Source organism: Pempheris klunzingeri, chromosome 23 (genome assembly GCF_042242105.1).
Source record: "Pempheris klunzingeri isolate RE-2024b chromosome 23, fPemKlu1.hap1, whole genome shotgun sequence".
NCBI lineage: Eukaryota > Metazoa > Chordata > Actinopteri > Acropomatiformes > Pempheridae > Pempheris > Pempheris klunzingeri.
Window position 1 is genome coordinate 3,879,238 of NC_092034.1, and position 13,412 is coordinate 3,892,649.

At 43.3% G+C, this 13,412-nt stretch overlaps 2 protein-coding genes and 1 long non-coding RNA gene across 4 annotated transcripts in view; 2 read left to right on the forward strand and 1 right to left on the reverse strand.

Moving 5' to 3' along the window:
* Positions 1-1,979, forward strand: part of shroom4 (shroom family member 4) — a 60,506-nt gene extending 58,527 nt beyond the window's left edge. Inside the window, exons 10-12 of the mRNA XM_070854452.1 lie at positions 391-561; positions 731-873; positions 1,482-1,979. Of these exons, the coding sequence (XP_070710553.1) occupies positions 391-561; positions 731-873; positions 1,482-1,638 (471 nt within the window). The 3' untranslated portion in view covers positions 1,639-1,979. The remainder of the gene's footprint in view (positions 1-390; positions 562-730; positions 874-1,481) is intronic.
* Positions 134-6,560, reverse strand: LOC139222627 (uncharacterized). Its single transcript, XR_011585934.1, has 3 exons — positions 6,164-6,560; positions 685-867; positions 134-531 (listed from the first exon to the last, which is right to left on the reverse strand). It is a non-coding gene; the product is annotated as an uncharacterized lncRNA (long non-coding RNA).
* Positions 6,561-7,262: 702 nt separating this feature from the next.
* Positions 7,263-13,412, forward strand: part of clcn5b (chloride channel, voltage-sensitive 5b) — a 30,630-nt gene continuing 24,480 nt past the window's right edge. The window contains exons 1-2 of one of the 2 annotated variants that reach the window (XM_070854312.1): positions 7,263-7,394; positions 7,990-8,139. In XM_070854312.1, the coding sequence (XP_070710413.1) occupies positions 8,001-8,139 (139 nt within the window). In that variant the 5' untranslated portion in view covers positions 7,263-7,394; positions 7,990-8,000. Of the gene's footprint in view, positions 7,395-7,717; positions 7,879-7,989; positions 8,140-13,412 lie in introns of those variants that run through there. The other variant, XM_070854311.1, reaches the window with a different exon arrangement.

Sequence of the window (13,412 nt, forward strand, 5' to 3'; positions counted from 1 at the left end):
CACTCATCTGTTCATTTTGTCACCCACACTAAGACACACTTAAATTACTGCCTCTCCGCTCACTTCTTTGTGTGTTCTGGAGCTGCCACTGACGTCTGATTTACCGTATTTCTATGTACTGGTTTACCTTTATTTACGTACTTTATTAGAGCTTGTAAAACAAGTATTGCCTTCCTTTGATAAAATACATTCAAGAGAAACAATAAGACATTTGAACAGAAGCACTTTGTCCTCGTATCAAGAACACGACTGAAAGTTAAAGACAAAATGCACCATATGAGCTTTGACATCAGTCCGCTCCCACAAGACTCTGTTTAATATGCAGACTCGCTCGTAGTTTCACCATCTTAGGCACCAAATAAAACCGACAGTGACGGTCCGTGTCCTCAGGTGGAGAGCATGGCGGTGGCGGTGTGTAAGCCCAACGAGGTGGACAAGTTCCGCATGTTCATCGGCGACCTGGACAAGGTGGTGAGCCTGCTGCTGTCGCTGTCTGGGAGGCTGCTGAGGGTGGAGACCGCGCTGGATACACTGGACCCCGAGACGGAGCACCACGAGAGGGTGAGGAGAGGAGGAGAAACGGGGAGGGTGGGGGTGAAGAGGGGTCATTTAAAGTTAAACACAGGTTCCAAATGAGTATTTGAACATTTTAAATGTAGTCAAACACAAAGCATCACCCCTTGCCTCTCTGTGTCGCTGTCCCCCATCCTCCTCTCTCTCTGCCCTCTAGCTCCCCCTGCTGGAGAAGAAGCGTCAGCTCATGCGGCAGCTGTCAGAGGCTCAGGACCTGAAGGAACATGTCGACCGAAGAGAGCAGGCTGTCAGCCGGGTGCTGGCCCGCTGCCTCTCCCCCGAGCAGCACAGAGACTACAGGTACAGCGCAAACCATCTTCATCGTTCACGGCACCTCAGCAGCATAACGCATACGCAGAAATATCACTAGCAACGGACTACGATAAGTCACCCATCAAATGAAGTCCACCAAGACGCTCAGATTGTCTTTGAAGTATGTGACAACATTATATATACAAATATGTAAAAATGGGATATAAAAACACCAGAATTATCCTTTAATGAAGGGTGTGTAATTCCCTGCTTTTTGGCAGATGTGACAATAATGTGATAAATGAACATTTTATATGCGTTTTAGGGCTTTGGTGTGTGAAATAGTGTTTTTAGGACATGTATGGCGTAAAATACCACAAAGACATCAGCAGAGAAGCAAATGTTTTTTTTTACTGGACACAAAATCAACAAAATATAAAAAAACGAGTGATACGCCTGCTGGTTTAGGTCACAGGTCACATTAACAAGCTGCAGCTGTCACATATTCAGAGTCTGATCGTTAGTTTAGCTGAGTTATATTTACTTACTTGCTGTTGTGCTCAACATATTCAACATGTAAAACATGAGTCACATAGTTTGTGTGTCACACTCTAAACTCGCAGACTGTGCTCATTGATAAAAATCTTCCTTCGCAGCCACTATGTGAAGATGAAGGCCGCCCTGCTGGTGGAGCAGCGGCAGCTGGAGGACAAGATCCGGCTGGGAGAGGAGCAGCTGCGGGGGCTGAGGGAGAGCCTGGGGCTGGGGCTGGGAATCGGGATGGGAATGTCGATGGGATACGGACATTATTGAACAAAAAAAAAAAAAAAGCCTAAAGAGATGAAGAAACAGACCGAAGAGTTTTTACAGGAGCGAAGAGGATGGAGACAAAGTGCCCTGCGTCCAGTTTAACTCTTAGAACATGCAGTGTAGATGTTTATTTCTTATAGGAATAGTTTCATATTTTGGGAAACATGCTTGTTCATGTTCTTGCAGTGAATTAGATACCACTATGTCCACTGACCCTGTCCAAAGAGGACAAAACCCACCTGTGAGCGCCTCTTAAAACTCAGTATTTACCACGTCACATCTCCCTGGAGGCTTTATGCTTCATATTTAGCGCTCCAAAATGTCAAACTATTCCTTTAAGAGTTAGCAGAGCTGTAGATCCAGGAGTTCAAGGACCAAACCGACAGCTAGAACAGCTCAAAGGGTTTTAGGGAGGCGGGGGGGAAAACGTGACTCCAACATGCAGTGAAGTTCCAAGACCACAACAGGAGGCACGAGCCCAAGGTGTCAGGACTCTAGGTCGGAGAAACAAGACGAAGAAGAAGAGGAAAGTTGAGCAAAGACTGTTACTAAGAGACCAGAGGAAACATATGGACACTACCCTCACCGCACCGCTTCACGTTCTGTGCCTGAGACATGTACTGTAAGACTGTACTAACACCCACAGCAGTATCACACCACGTTGCCAAAGACATTTCGATGAATGTGTCACTGAGACGCTGCTTTTTTTTTGTTGTTGTTGTTGTTGTTTTTTTTTCTTTCTTTTGTATTTAAATCTCTTCGGTTCAGAGAATCGAAGGAGCCTTTTTTTTTTCGGTGCTTCACACTAAGAAACTGTGTTTCCGTTAATGACACTAAACACCTTTTATTGTGAGCTGCATCACTCGCAGCATTATTAACTGCCATTGGGAAATTAGCTAAACTGTATTATCTCATCCCATAATATCGTCATATCACTTTGTAGTCCCATTACTGTAATGTCTGTGGCTGTCACACGTTTTACTGCGTGGAGTTTGAGACTCCGCCGATTGGTTATACTGTCACATAGTAACTCTTATGTACAGAAGACACTTGTGTTTATAATGTATTCGATGTGTATATAGTGATTTGGATTGTTGAAACGACTGGGATCGGTTGTAAAAAAACAATTGGTTGTAAAAGATGAGTGAGAAGAGCGGGAAGAGTCGACGTTTACTGTATATTTTGTCTGTTGCAGTTTTTGTCGAGAGCTTGTTCAAGTATTTGGTGAAGCTTGCCTCTTTTTTCTTTTTTCTTTTTCACCCCCTAACTCTGATTTCTGCCTGCAACCTTTGTAACCTTTGGAGCCTTTGGAGCCTTTGGAGCCTTTGGAGCCAGGCTAGCTGTTAGCTTCTGTTTCCAGTCTTCATGCTAAGCTAAGCTAAGCTAACCAGCTGCCGGGTTTATCTTCACGTTTAACACACAAACACGAGCGTGGTATCAATCCTCTCATCGAAATCTTGGCAAGAGAGCAAATTAGTGAATTTCCCAGAAAACCATTCCTTTAAAACGTGTTTCTTTTGCAGTTTAAAGCAGCGTTTCCCAACCGAGGGACACTTGTAACCCAGGAGATGGTTGTGGAAACATGTGGGCTCAGCCAATTAAAAAAAAAAAAAAACAGAAACTGAATTCGCTAAAAGGATAAATGGCTAAATGTAATGAATAAAGACCATCAGCCCTTAATGTTGACAGATGAGTAAATGAAAAGTACTGTAACAACATCCAGTATCATGATGGTTAATAGTCTGTTAATTATATTTGACAGGAACTCTGGGAAATGACAGACGGTGTCACTGAACACAAAGTTAATTATCCTCCATCGCTGCCTGCTGTTAAACGTTAAGACGACACCTCCCTGTCTTCTGCTCTCACTCGCCTTCACGTCTTGTGGTTTCTGCGATCTTGCCAAAGTCTCCCGAGCTTTCACCAGCACCCTAAACCCTGGACGACACCGGCTTTAAACATTTCAGCACATTTCTTTTGAGTAAATCAAGTTAAAAGCAAAAAAAAAAAAACTGCAGCTGAACAAAAAATGGGGGGAAATGTGTGTGTTTTGGCTGCTGAAAGACGGACTTGCTGAAGTTAAGTGAAAACACAGACGCCTTCATCATTTTCTTCTTTAAAAAGCAGCAAATCTGCAGCTTAAAGTTCATTCAAAGTTTCGGTTTTGCATCTGTGTCACTTCCAAAGTTCGTTCTCTGGTGATTCCTGCTGTTTTAATACCAAACCAGCCTGAATTTCAGACGTCCACACATATTTGTTCTGTTCTGTACATACTTCACGTGTTCTTGTGCTACAGCGGCCATTTTCAAACCCACTGGAAACGTCTTGACTTGACTTGACAGGAGAGGAAGTGGACGAGTAAGAGAGCATATTTCTTCTGTGTGTGTTTTCCCATGTAATTCTGATTTATCACAAAACCTTTCTTTTTTTTTGGAAAAATGCATTACAGATTGTGTAACTGCAAAAACACTTGCGTGAAGAAAACGTACCATAAATAATAATAATAGTATTTTAAACTATCTTTACGCCTCCTGTGGTGATTTACATCCTCCTGGGTGAACCGTCTCCTCACGCTGCTGCAGTGTCCAGGGCGGAAATTCATTCCCTTCTGGGGGAAACTGTTGCCTGAATGTGGATGATTGAGTAAATATGGCAGCCGGAGATGTGATGAAGTTAGTGCTTGTGTCATTTTTCTTTTATATTAAGTGAAAATGTATTGATGGCCCTGAGGTGGAGCGGGCTGAGAGCCATTTACAGCCTCAAACCAGAGATTAGAAATCAAGACATCAGTGATGGATGGAGATTGTTTGAGTTGGTGGAAGCGCTACAGCGATGAAAATGGTTTTAAAAGGCTCTCGAGTGCGCAGAAATGTAGTGAAAATGAAGATATTATCTGGAGTTTTACATGTGGATCTAATAACAATGAATTTGTAATAGTACAGCGTGCATACCTTGGTGGATATATACCCATCAAGTGCATACCTGTAGTAAAAGGAAGTAGTAATGATATTATTTATCAATGGAGCGATTTTTAAAAACATTACAAAGTGCTTCACAAAGTTGAAGCAAAATAAAACAGACAAGTCAGAAAATCATCAAGTTTTAAAAGACAACAGAAAAGAAAAACCAGTGTAGTGGAGGAAAAGATAAGATATGGGTTATTTAAAGGAAATAAAAGACATGTAAAAGGAAATTAAAACTCAAGTAAAGTGAGGAAACGACCTGATTTCAAAATCAGACGAGAAAATTGAAGTCTGTACTTTCTGTGTTAAAATCACGTTATAGGCACTTTTTCATGTTTAAATTATGAGTTTTGACTTTTAAACTCACAATAATTAGAACAGGTTATAAATTATAAGTGAAATGTTATAATACAATTAAAAGATCAGGTTTAATCACACCGGTGTGTTTGTATTTACCATCAATATTTTTATTTCTCCCACTTTATGTTCTTTTCTTGGCACTAGTGGGCTTCCATAATGCCAGCAAACGATGATTAATTGATTATTTGGAGGAATTTCGTGTCAAAGACTTGATAAAAGTCCGTTCTTGGTGTGAGATAGGTATGTTTTTTTTACTTCCCACCCAGAAATAGCTTCACATCCTCCTCTGAGCTTGGACAGCGTGGTGGAATCATGTTATTCCAGATGATAACAAATGGGGGTCTGGTACTTTTGCTGGAGCCATTCATAAAAACTGGGAAGTAGACGGAGAAGGGAGTGTTTTAGGTGGATGTGTGTGGCCTGGCAGACACAAAGGGAAGCAGCGCTGGTGGTGGAAATAATAAAGAAAGCAGCTGTCGTAAAAGTGGAGAATCTGTGTTTTTGGGGGGAAGCGAGGGAGTGCATTCTTCTGCCTGACCCAGACTGAAGAACAGAGGGCTGATGGGAATGAAAGGAGAGCTGGAGAAACATGGAGGCGTGGATGGGTGAGTGCAGAGAGGCGAAGCGACCCACATCTGAGAACATGGAGTGGATAAAAGAAAGGAGAGATTTATTCATTGCAGGGTCACTTCACCAAAAACTTGAATGAATAAGTTTACATAAAGGAAGGAGAAGGAGGTGAAGAGAAACAGGCCCACTAAAACAAGACACGCCGTGGGAGGCAGGGTGGAGGGATGTTTACGCCGGGCTGCAGGGAGCAGAGTGGTGGAGCGGAGAACAAGGAGAAGATGGATGAGTGGGAGGCGTGCAGGCAGAAACAAGACCTCATGGGAAATAATGGAGGGAGCTAGGTGGCGACGATCCATCAGAGCTGCAGACACTAACCAGCACAAGTTCATTTAGTTTAGTTTACCACAAGTCCTGCAACTTCACTAGAAATACAGTATTACCAGAGGATTATCAGCTAAATGTAGTATAAATATGTTTTTGGATTAATATGACAGACAGATAGATAGACACTATATCTATTCTCTATTTATAGCGACCTCTTATCTCTTATAACTTTGTGACAAAGTCATCTTTCGGTTTCTCACAAACGTTACGAGGCTGCAGCAGATAGAAATACTCAAGTGAAGTACAAGTACCTCAAATCTGTTCTTAAGCTCAGCACTCAGGGGCCTGATTCATCTTTTCACAGACAACCACAAGGTGTCTCCCTTCAACTGTTAACTCTTGACATGGTTCACTGCACGAGAAACAACATGACAACACAATGATAACACATATGAATTCAGACTGAGTGCAGTTTATATTCACGTTTCTGAAGAAAAACTACACAGACATAAACTCAAAAACAACGTGAAACATGTTTCCTGGATATTTACACCAACACAGAGTCTGTTTTCCAGATGTTGTGGTAAGATACCACAGCTGAGTTTGGCACACAGAAACCCTCCCACCATCAGCACTAAGTCACACAGTTTGCACTGCTACACCTAGTTTTTACCAAACCCTGGCTTTTTCTGGCTTTTTCCAAATCCAACTAGCCCATTTTTTTTTTAAAACATCTGTAGAGCAAAATATCAATTCACTAATTTAATTTTCAAAATATATACATCCTCTCGTGAAAACCCTTTAAACTAATAAATAAAAACTTTATATATTAAATATTAATACATGTAGAATATATTCAGTAAAAATAACAGATGACCGATCAGTCGAACTGCTCCAGTAACCAAGTTGGAGAAACAGCAATCGCTCTTGACTCGATTAACTTTCCTGGCGCACTGTTGGTTACGTCAAGCAGCCGCGATAAGGCAGTAAAACCGGAAATTGAGTGACTTGGCCTTCAAATTAAAATCACACAAAATAATATCTCGCAAAAGAATGGACTTTTAAATGTAGAGTTAAGCGCATAGCCGTAGATATAACATAATGTAAAATAAAGATACGACCAAGCTCTGACTGTAAAATCGTAAAATGCGCCTTGTTATGAGATTAAGTGAGGTTAAGGTTAGCTTTACAAACCACCTAAACGGAAGTTGTCGCTAAGTGTAGCTAACTTATCGCTAGCTTGACGAGCTCAGTTTCAAGTGGCAAAAACAACGCATACTGCGGACAAATTCACACTATTTCAGTATTTTAGTCATCTAATCGAGACTGCGGGGCGTTTGATTGCGGTTTAACGCGCCTCCCGCGTCCTAAAACCGCTCGTTTTCGTGGACGGAGAATGGCGCAGGCTTTCCTCGGAGCCGCTGCGGAGCTTTAAGTTTACAGTGTTGACATAAGCAGCCTTACAGGAGGAGACGGTGGCGGGGCAAATCCGAGTCACAAGACTTCTTTAGCGGGCTGGACGGCTGCTTTCTTCTCACACAGGTACAGTCAGGCCTCAAGGCAGCGCCTGTGTTCTTTATGTACAGAACTAGGGGTAAATTAATGTCCTTTAGCGCGGGTATAAGTTAGCCTTTTGGTTATGTGGTGGCAGTTTGTCAGAGTAACGGCTAAAAGCTTAAGCTAGGCTAATAATCTGCTTTTCGTCGTGTGTTGAGCACCACGAAGCTGCTGGTTTCAGCTTTAACCGCCGTGTTGTGGGAAGAATAGAAGAGAAAAAAAACTGCGGAAATGATTGCGAAAACTTCCCTGTAACTGGAGATGCGCTGTCATTACTGGCTGAGATGAGCCGGGCGATAGGACCAGCTGTGGGAGCCCCAGTCTGCTGCTGCTGCCGCCCGGAGTAGTCGCACCGAAAGGGGGAACAGGGACTGGTTAAAGAAGCCCCTCTGGCTTCGCTGTCTCTCGGGGATAATGTCTCAGCTTTGGGCCAGCTTGTATCGAAAGTATGCAGGCGACAGTGGCGGAGGTAAAGCCGGTCTGCGTGCTGCAGCTGCAGTGCTTAACCCCCCCAGAGGCTTTCATAAACGGGCGCCCTCTCCTCTCCTCTCCTCTCCTCTCCTTCTTGTGTTGTGAACAGGGTTTGAAGGGATGGAAAACCCCGGGTACCGCACGGGGAGCTTCGACGGCCTGCACCACCCCAGCGACGACGATGATGATGACATGGTGGACATTGCAGGAGCCACACTGGACTTCTCCTCCACGGACGACGTGCCCCCTCTCAGCTCAGGTAACCTGCACGTGCACTGCTCTACACCTGCTTCTGGTGTCTTCTGCAGCTGATCCGACCACAGTGTGAACACATGGGAGTAGAAATGATCCTCTGGTTTCACAGGTGTTGCAGGAAAAGTGTACAAATCCCACCAGAAACCTCCTAAAACAGGTTTCAAGACCACGTAGAAATCTAAATACATGTTCAGCGATTAAACAACTCAAACAGGGGACATTAAATCCAGCGATTACATTGTGAAAAACCCCTGAATCTAAAAGCACACTGTGAGATTTAAGGTACTGCTTCAACCCCCATTTCCTGTCTGTGCTCTGCCATCCTCTGTCGCAGAAAAAAAAGGCATTAAGTGCCTCAGAAAAAGGTCAAATGTTGCACCCAGTGGTGTAACTTCTGCCCCTTGTTTGTGCAGCATGTTATCTTATGATGAAAGGATGCATATGAAGGTTGGCTTTACTACAAACTTTTGGACTTTTAGTGTGAAAATAATTTATTTCTTTGCACAAAACTGTGTGGTAAAAGATGTCCAACAGTAGAGCAGTCAAATAAGATCAAAAACGTCAGACTACACCCAGCGTATCGTACCGTCCTGTCTATTAATCTAATCTATTAAGTAATATAATGTTTTGGCTGATGTGCTGGCCCACTTGTTTGCCTAAAATCCATTCTAGGTGGCAATTAAGATTTATTTTAAACATCCTAAAACTTTTAAATCTGCAGTTTTTTTGTGTTTGGGTTAAAGAATTTGAGACTTGCAACCTTTTTATTGTCTTCCTCTGTTCAGCTTTGTGGCCTTTTAGAAGCTTGTTTTTTTTCGAGCAGTGGCACAGGATATGATGAATTGTCACATAATTATTGTTCTGAAGCAGTTTTTTTTCATGGTAGAATATTTTAGCATTAATAACGAAAGCTCATTTCCTCAGTCCAGTGTGTGATAAGTTATATCTGTAAGCACTGGGTACACAGTGTGTGTGTGTGTGTGTCACATGCTTTGAGTGAGTTGCAGTCATACATCTGAGTAATCAGTTACTAAATGCTCTCACTCACACACACACACACGGAGACAGACTGGATCAACTAGATTCATCACATACGACTTCACATCAGAACATGAAAACAACAATTAAAGTGAGTTACAGCACTTTTAAGTGTTGGTGGGTGAGTTCCTGTAATCTGTGACATCTGCAGCAGGGCTGCCCGGTTACTGATGATGTCACTGACGACAAACTCCTAATGAGCGGATATAACTTTCAGCTTTGAGATTAATTTCACATTAACAATCAGCGATAGGTGTGTCACCGTGACGTCGGTGCAACAGAGCAGATAAGAGGAATGAAAACAGTCGGGCAATTTGCGTTTCTGGCTCGAGAAAAGAGGTTTTAAGCCTCTGCTCTCAAATCCTGCAGCTCCTGGCCAGATTGTTACTGAGTCATTGGTATTGATTGGTATTAGCAACCCTATTAACCTGCTGCAGATGTATTGTTGTGGTCAGTTTGTGCTGCGGAGAACAATAAAGCATGATTAAATGCTTTACGTTTACGCCAGAGTTAGCCATATATATATACACTGAGAGGTGATTTTGCTGATATTGGCTTTTTAGAGGGTATTTTCTCCTTCATTTGACAGTAATGAAGCAGTGAGGTGGAGAAAGGGGGGGGGTTATGACATGCAAGTAAGCGAGCCAGCTGGAATCGAACCGGCAACGTTGCAGCCATGTGGCCGAGTGGTCGCTTATGTCGTGTCGCATTATTTTTATGGACCTTCCTTCCTCCGACTAACCAGACAGATACCTAGAGCTAATGTTAGCGCAGTCTGTTCTTCCAGTGGAGAAACTGCTCCGACCGTCACCAATAAAAGAGGGCATTGTTTGTGAAAATGCAAGAGTAGTGCTTCATTCTCTTCCAGACTCCTTCTGGTTTTCCGTGCAGAATCATTTTTTCCAGCACGTTCTAAGCGATTTGAGAGACATGCAAAAGTGCAGTGGAAATTGTAGAATCAGATGTTGCTTCGTCATTGCTAAAAAAAAAAAAAGAAAGAAAAATAGAATCTGTCCTTTTCTTCAGTTAAAACAAAACAGGATTTCCACCAAAATAACATTACTTCTATTTTTCAAGACAAGTCAGTGGATTAGAAATAAACCACAAGAGATTTTAGAAGCACTGGCAGCTGCCTGGTTACTAGTGATGTCACCCTGAGACCAGCACCAACACGCCCCCCCCCCCCCCACTAGCTGAACCAGAGAGATAAGGCGGTGCCACAGGAAGGAAGTCCAGATTCTCTCTGTCAATGAATGTAGCTTCTGTTGGGTCGAGCCTCGTGTTTCCACTGTGTCAGCTCTTCGGGGGAGAGAAGAAATACAGAGCCTTGTTTTTTTTTTTTTTTTCTAGCTCACAACCATGTATTTTTTAAAATTACACAGTGGTTTGTAAAAAAGAAAATCATAACTCAAATAGTGGGTGGTTGTGTGTGTGAGTGTGTGGTGATCCGGTTCAAGTAGAAACATGAATATCAGCAAAACTGGAGTTGTGAGGTTCACGTCTGACTGTGGCTCTCCGCCGCGTGGTCTCAGGCTGATGATATAATTGTGTGTCAGGCTCCGGGGAAATCAAGAGGTTCTCGGTTAGCGAGGCCGGCTTAATTTCACCCTCCACCGTCCAGAGTCCGTCATTAAAATTTGGGATGGCGGCAAAAAGTGGTGGTTTTATCTGTGATGGCAGATGCTGCTTAAAGAGGTCACTGTGCAGATATAAATGAAGAGACTCCAAGTGATCGCAGCACACAAACCTTTTGTGACCCTTTTTAGAAATACCTCATTTGATTTCCTGTCGTTTTTTTTTTTTTTTGCATTTCATCTCACACTTCCTCCCTTTCTTTCCCTTTCGAGGCAGTGGAAAGTGCTCTCGAGCTCCCAAACTGCTCATTAGCACACACTTGAACTTGTTGCCAAGCAAGTCCCCTTAAAAGCCGTTCTTAATGCAGCCGTAGTCGTTCAGCCTTGTGCAAACTGTTGCAGGGGTTGTTAGTCCAGTTACTGGCTTCTGGCAACAACTAGTCCACAAGGAAGGTGTTCTTGAGCAAGGCAGTCATGTTCCACACGCCCCTGTTGCAGCGTGTTTACAGTACAGCATGACGCAGGGTGTTGTTTTTGGCCCTTGGATGAGTAAACGCTGCTTTAGCAGACTAAAGCATCCTAACAACCGTTGTGCCTTTCACTCCTTGTTATTTCATCCATCCAAAATGGCGTGTAGCGTTTCATGTGTGAAATCATGAAATCCGCAGCCCTCTAAGGGTAGCGAGCATGTCGCTGCTTGTCCAGGAGCATGTCGCTTCGCTTCCTGTGTGATATTTGTCTTTTTGAGGAACAAAAAGGCAGAAACAAGGTGATAACAGCAGGTATGCATTCAGACTGAAACCTGACTGACGTCCCCATCGTTTACATCAGATATTTGAAGCGATCAGTATCTGCATGTGTTGGCTCCTGACACCACCCCTGCCCGTCTTTGTAGTAATACATCTGTTTTTCTGGTCCTGGTTTGAGTGAGATAAAAGTTAGTTTTTGATGTGTAACCCGTCACAGCTGTGGTTTAAATCTTCTGCCATGAAAAACCACACCAGGAAAGGAACTAGAAGAGAGGGAATTCCCCACCAGCATGAGAAGGCAAGAAGCAGTCAAACTACAGTCGTGCAGAACTACAGTATTTGTTTTAGACGAACTTTATGTGGAAACATGAGCAGATGATATTTAATGGTTCAGAAATGTTGTGTTTTTGTATTGAAGGATTTCATTTTCTGGTTTTCTGAGGTGCTTTTATGTTTCTTGGTTTGCTTACATTGGTCTTTTTACTGCCTGGCGTTTGATTTATTTAAATTCATTTGACTTGATCTCACTTTGTTGTGATAATATATTTCTGTAATTTGTTTTATGACCCAAAACGTCCACAGTTTCACATAAATAACAAAATACAACATTTAACCAGACAACGAGCAACCCTTTGTTAAATCATTCCTGTTGCTTTTTCACCAGCGTTGCACAAATTAGGATTATCATTGTTGACATTTTTACTGCCAGTTATATTGACATTACGTCCTGTCAGGGCTGCTGTTGTAGGCAGTGGACTTTCTTAGTCACCCTGTCAACAGGACGTAATGATTGACAGGGAATGAGTCACAGCTCTGGGTACAGTGTGTCTGCCTTTTTTTTTTCTTTTTTTTTTAACATCACAGTTTATACCCCACATGGTCACATGTGGCAAACGTGTGAAACAGGAAATAGGGGAGGCGAGAGAATAGAAGAGAGATGAGTGAACGTTCAAGCGGACATTGTGGCGCCGGAAGAGATGAGCAGATTTCGTGGTGTTTTAGAAAAGACCAACAAGCTGTAGAATTAAACATTTACCTCTTCGCTTATGTGACACTTTAAGTCTTACAACACTGATTTCTGCAGAAAGTGGGCAAAGGTCATCCAGAGTTTGAAAGCAGCTGTCAATCTGTCACAAAAAATTCCTCCTTCATCCATGCAAGAAGGAGCTCGGAGGAGGAAGGAGAAGGAGCCCGGAGGAGGAAGGAGAAGGAGCTCAGAGGAGGAAGGAGCTAGGAGGAGGAAGGAGAAGGAGCTAGGAGGAGGAAGGAGCTAGGAGGAGGAAGGAGAAGGAGCTCGGAGGAGGAAGGAGAAGGAGCTAGGAGGAGGAAGGAGAAGGAGCTCAGAGGAGGAAGGAGAAGGAGCTAGGAGGAGGAAGGAGAAGGAGCTCGGAGGAGGAAGGAGAAGGAGCTAGGAGGAGGAAGGAGAAGGAGCTCTGAGGAGGAAGGAGAAGGAGCTAGGAGGAGGAAGGAGAAGGAGCTCGGAGGAGGAAGGAGAAGGAGCTCGGAGGAGGAAGGAGAAGGAGCTTTGCTAATTTGCTCAGCTCTTCGTGCAGTTAGGAGTCATCAGTACAACCAAAGGCTTACTGTTAAACCCCAAGATGCTTCACTGCTTCAGTTAAGAGGTTAAGTGCTCTTTGATTGCATTAACACATATGGGGCTTTCCCTCTAGCACCTACTCGGCTCTACTTGACTCGACTCTACTTGACTCGACTCTACTTGGTTTGCAGGCCACTGATTGGCCAGCGAGTGACGTCACTGGATGAGTCACGAGAGCGCCTCAGTCACAAGAATCAAACCCGCCATTTTTTAAAACCTGGCAACAGCGACCGTGCGTTTTTATTATTTCTGTGAACGAGGTAAATGGCTACACGCAAACCAACGACGAGGCGCAGACGTTTCTGTGCTTGGTGGCTGA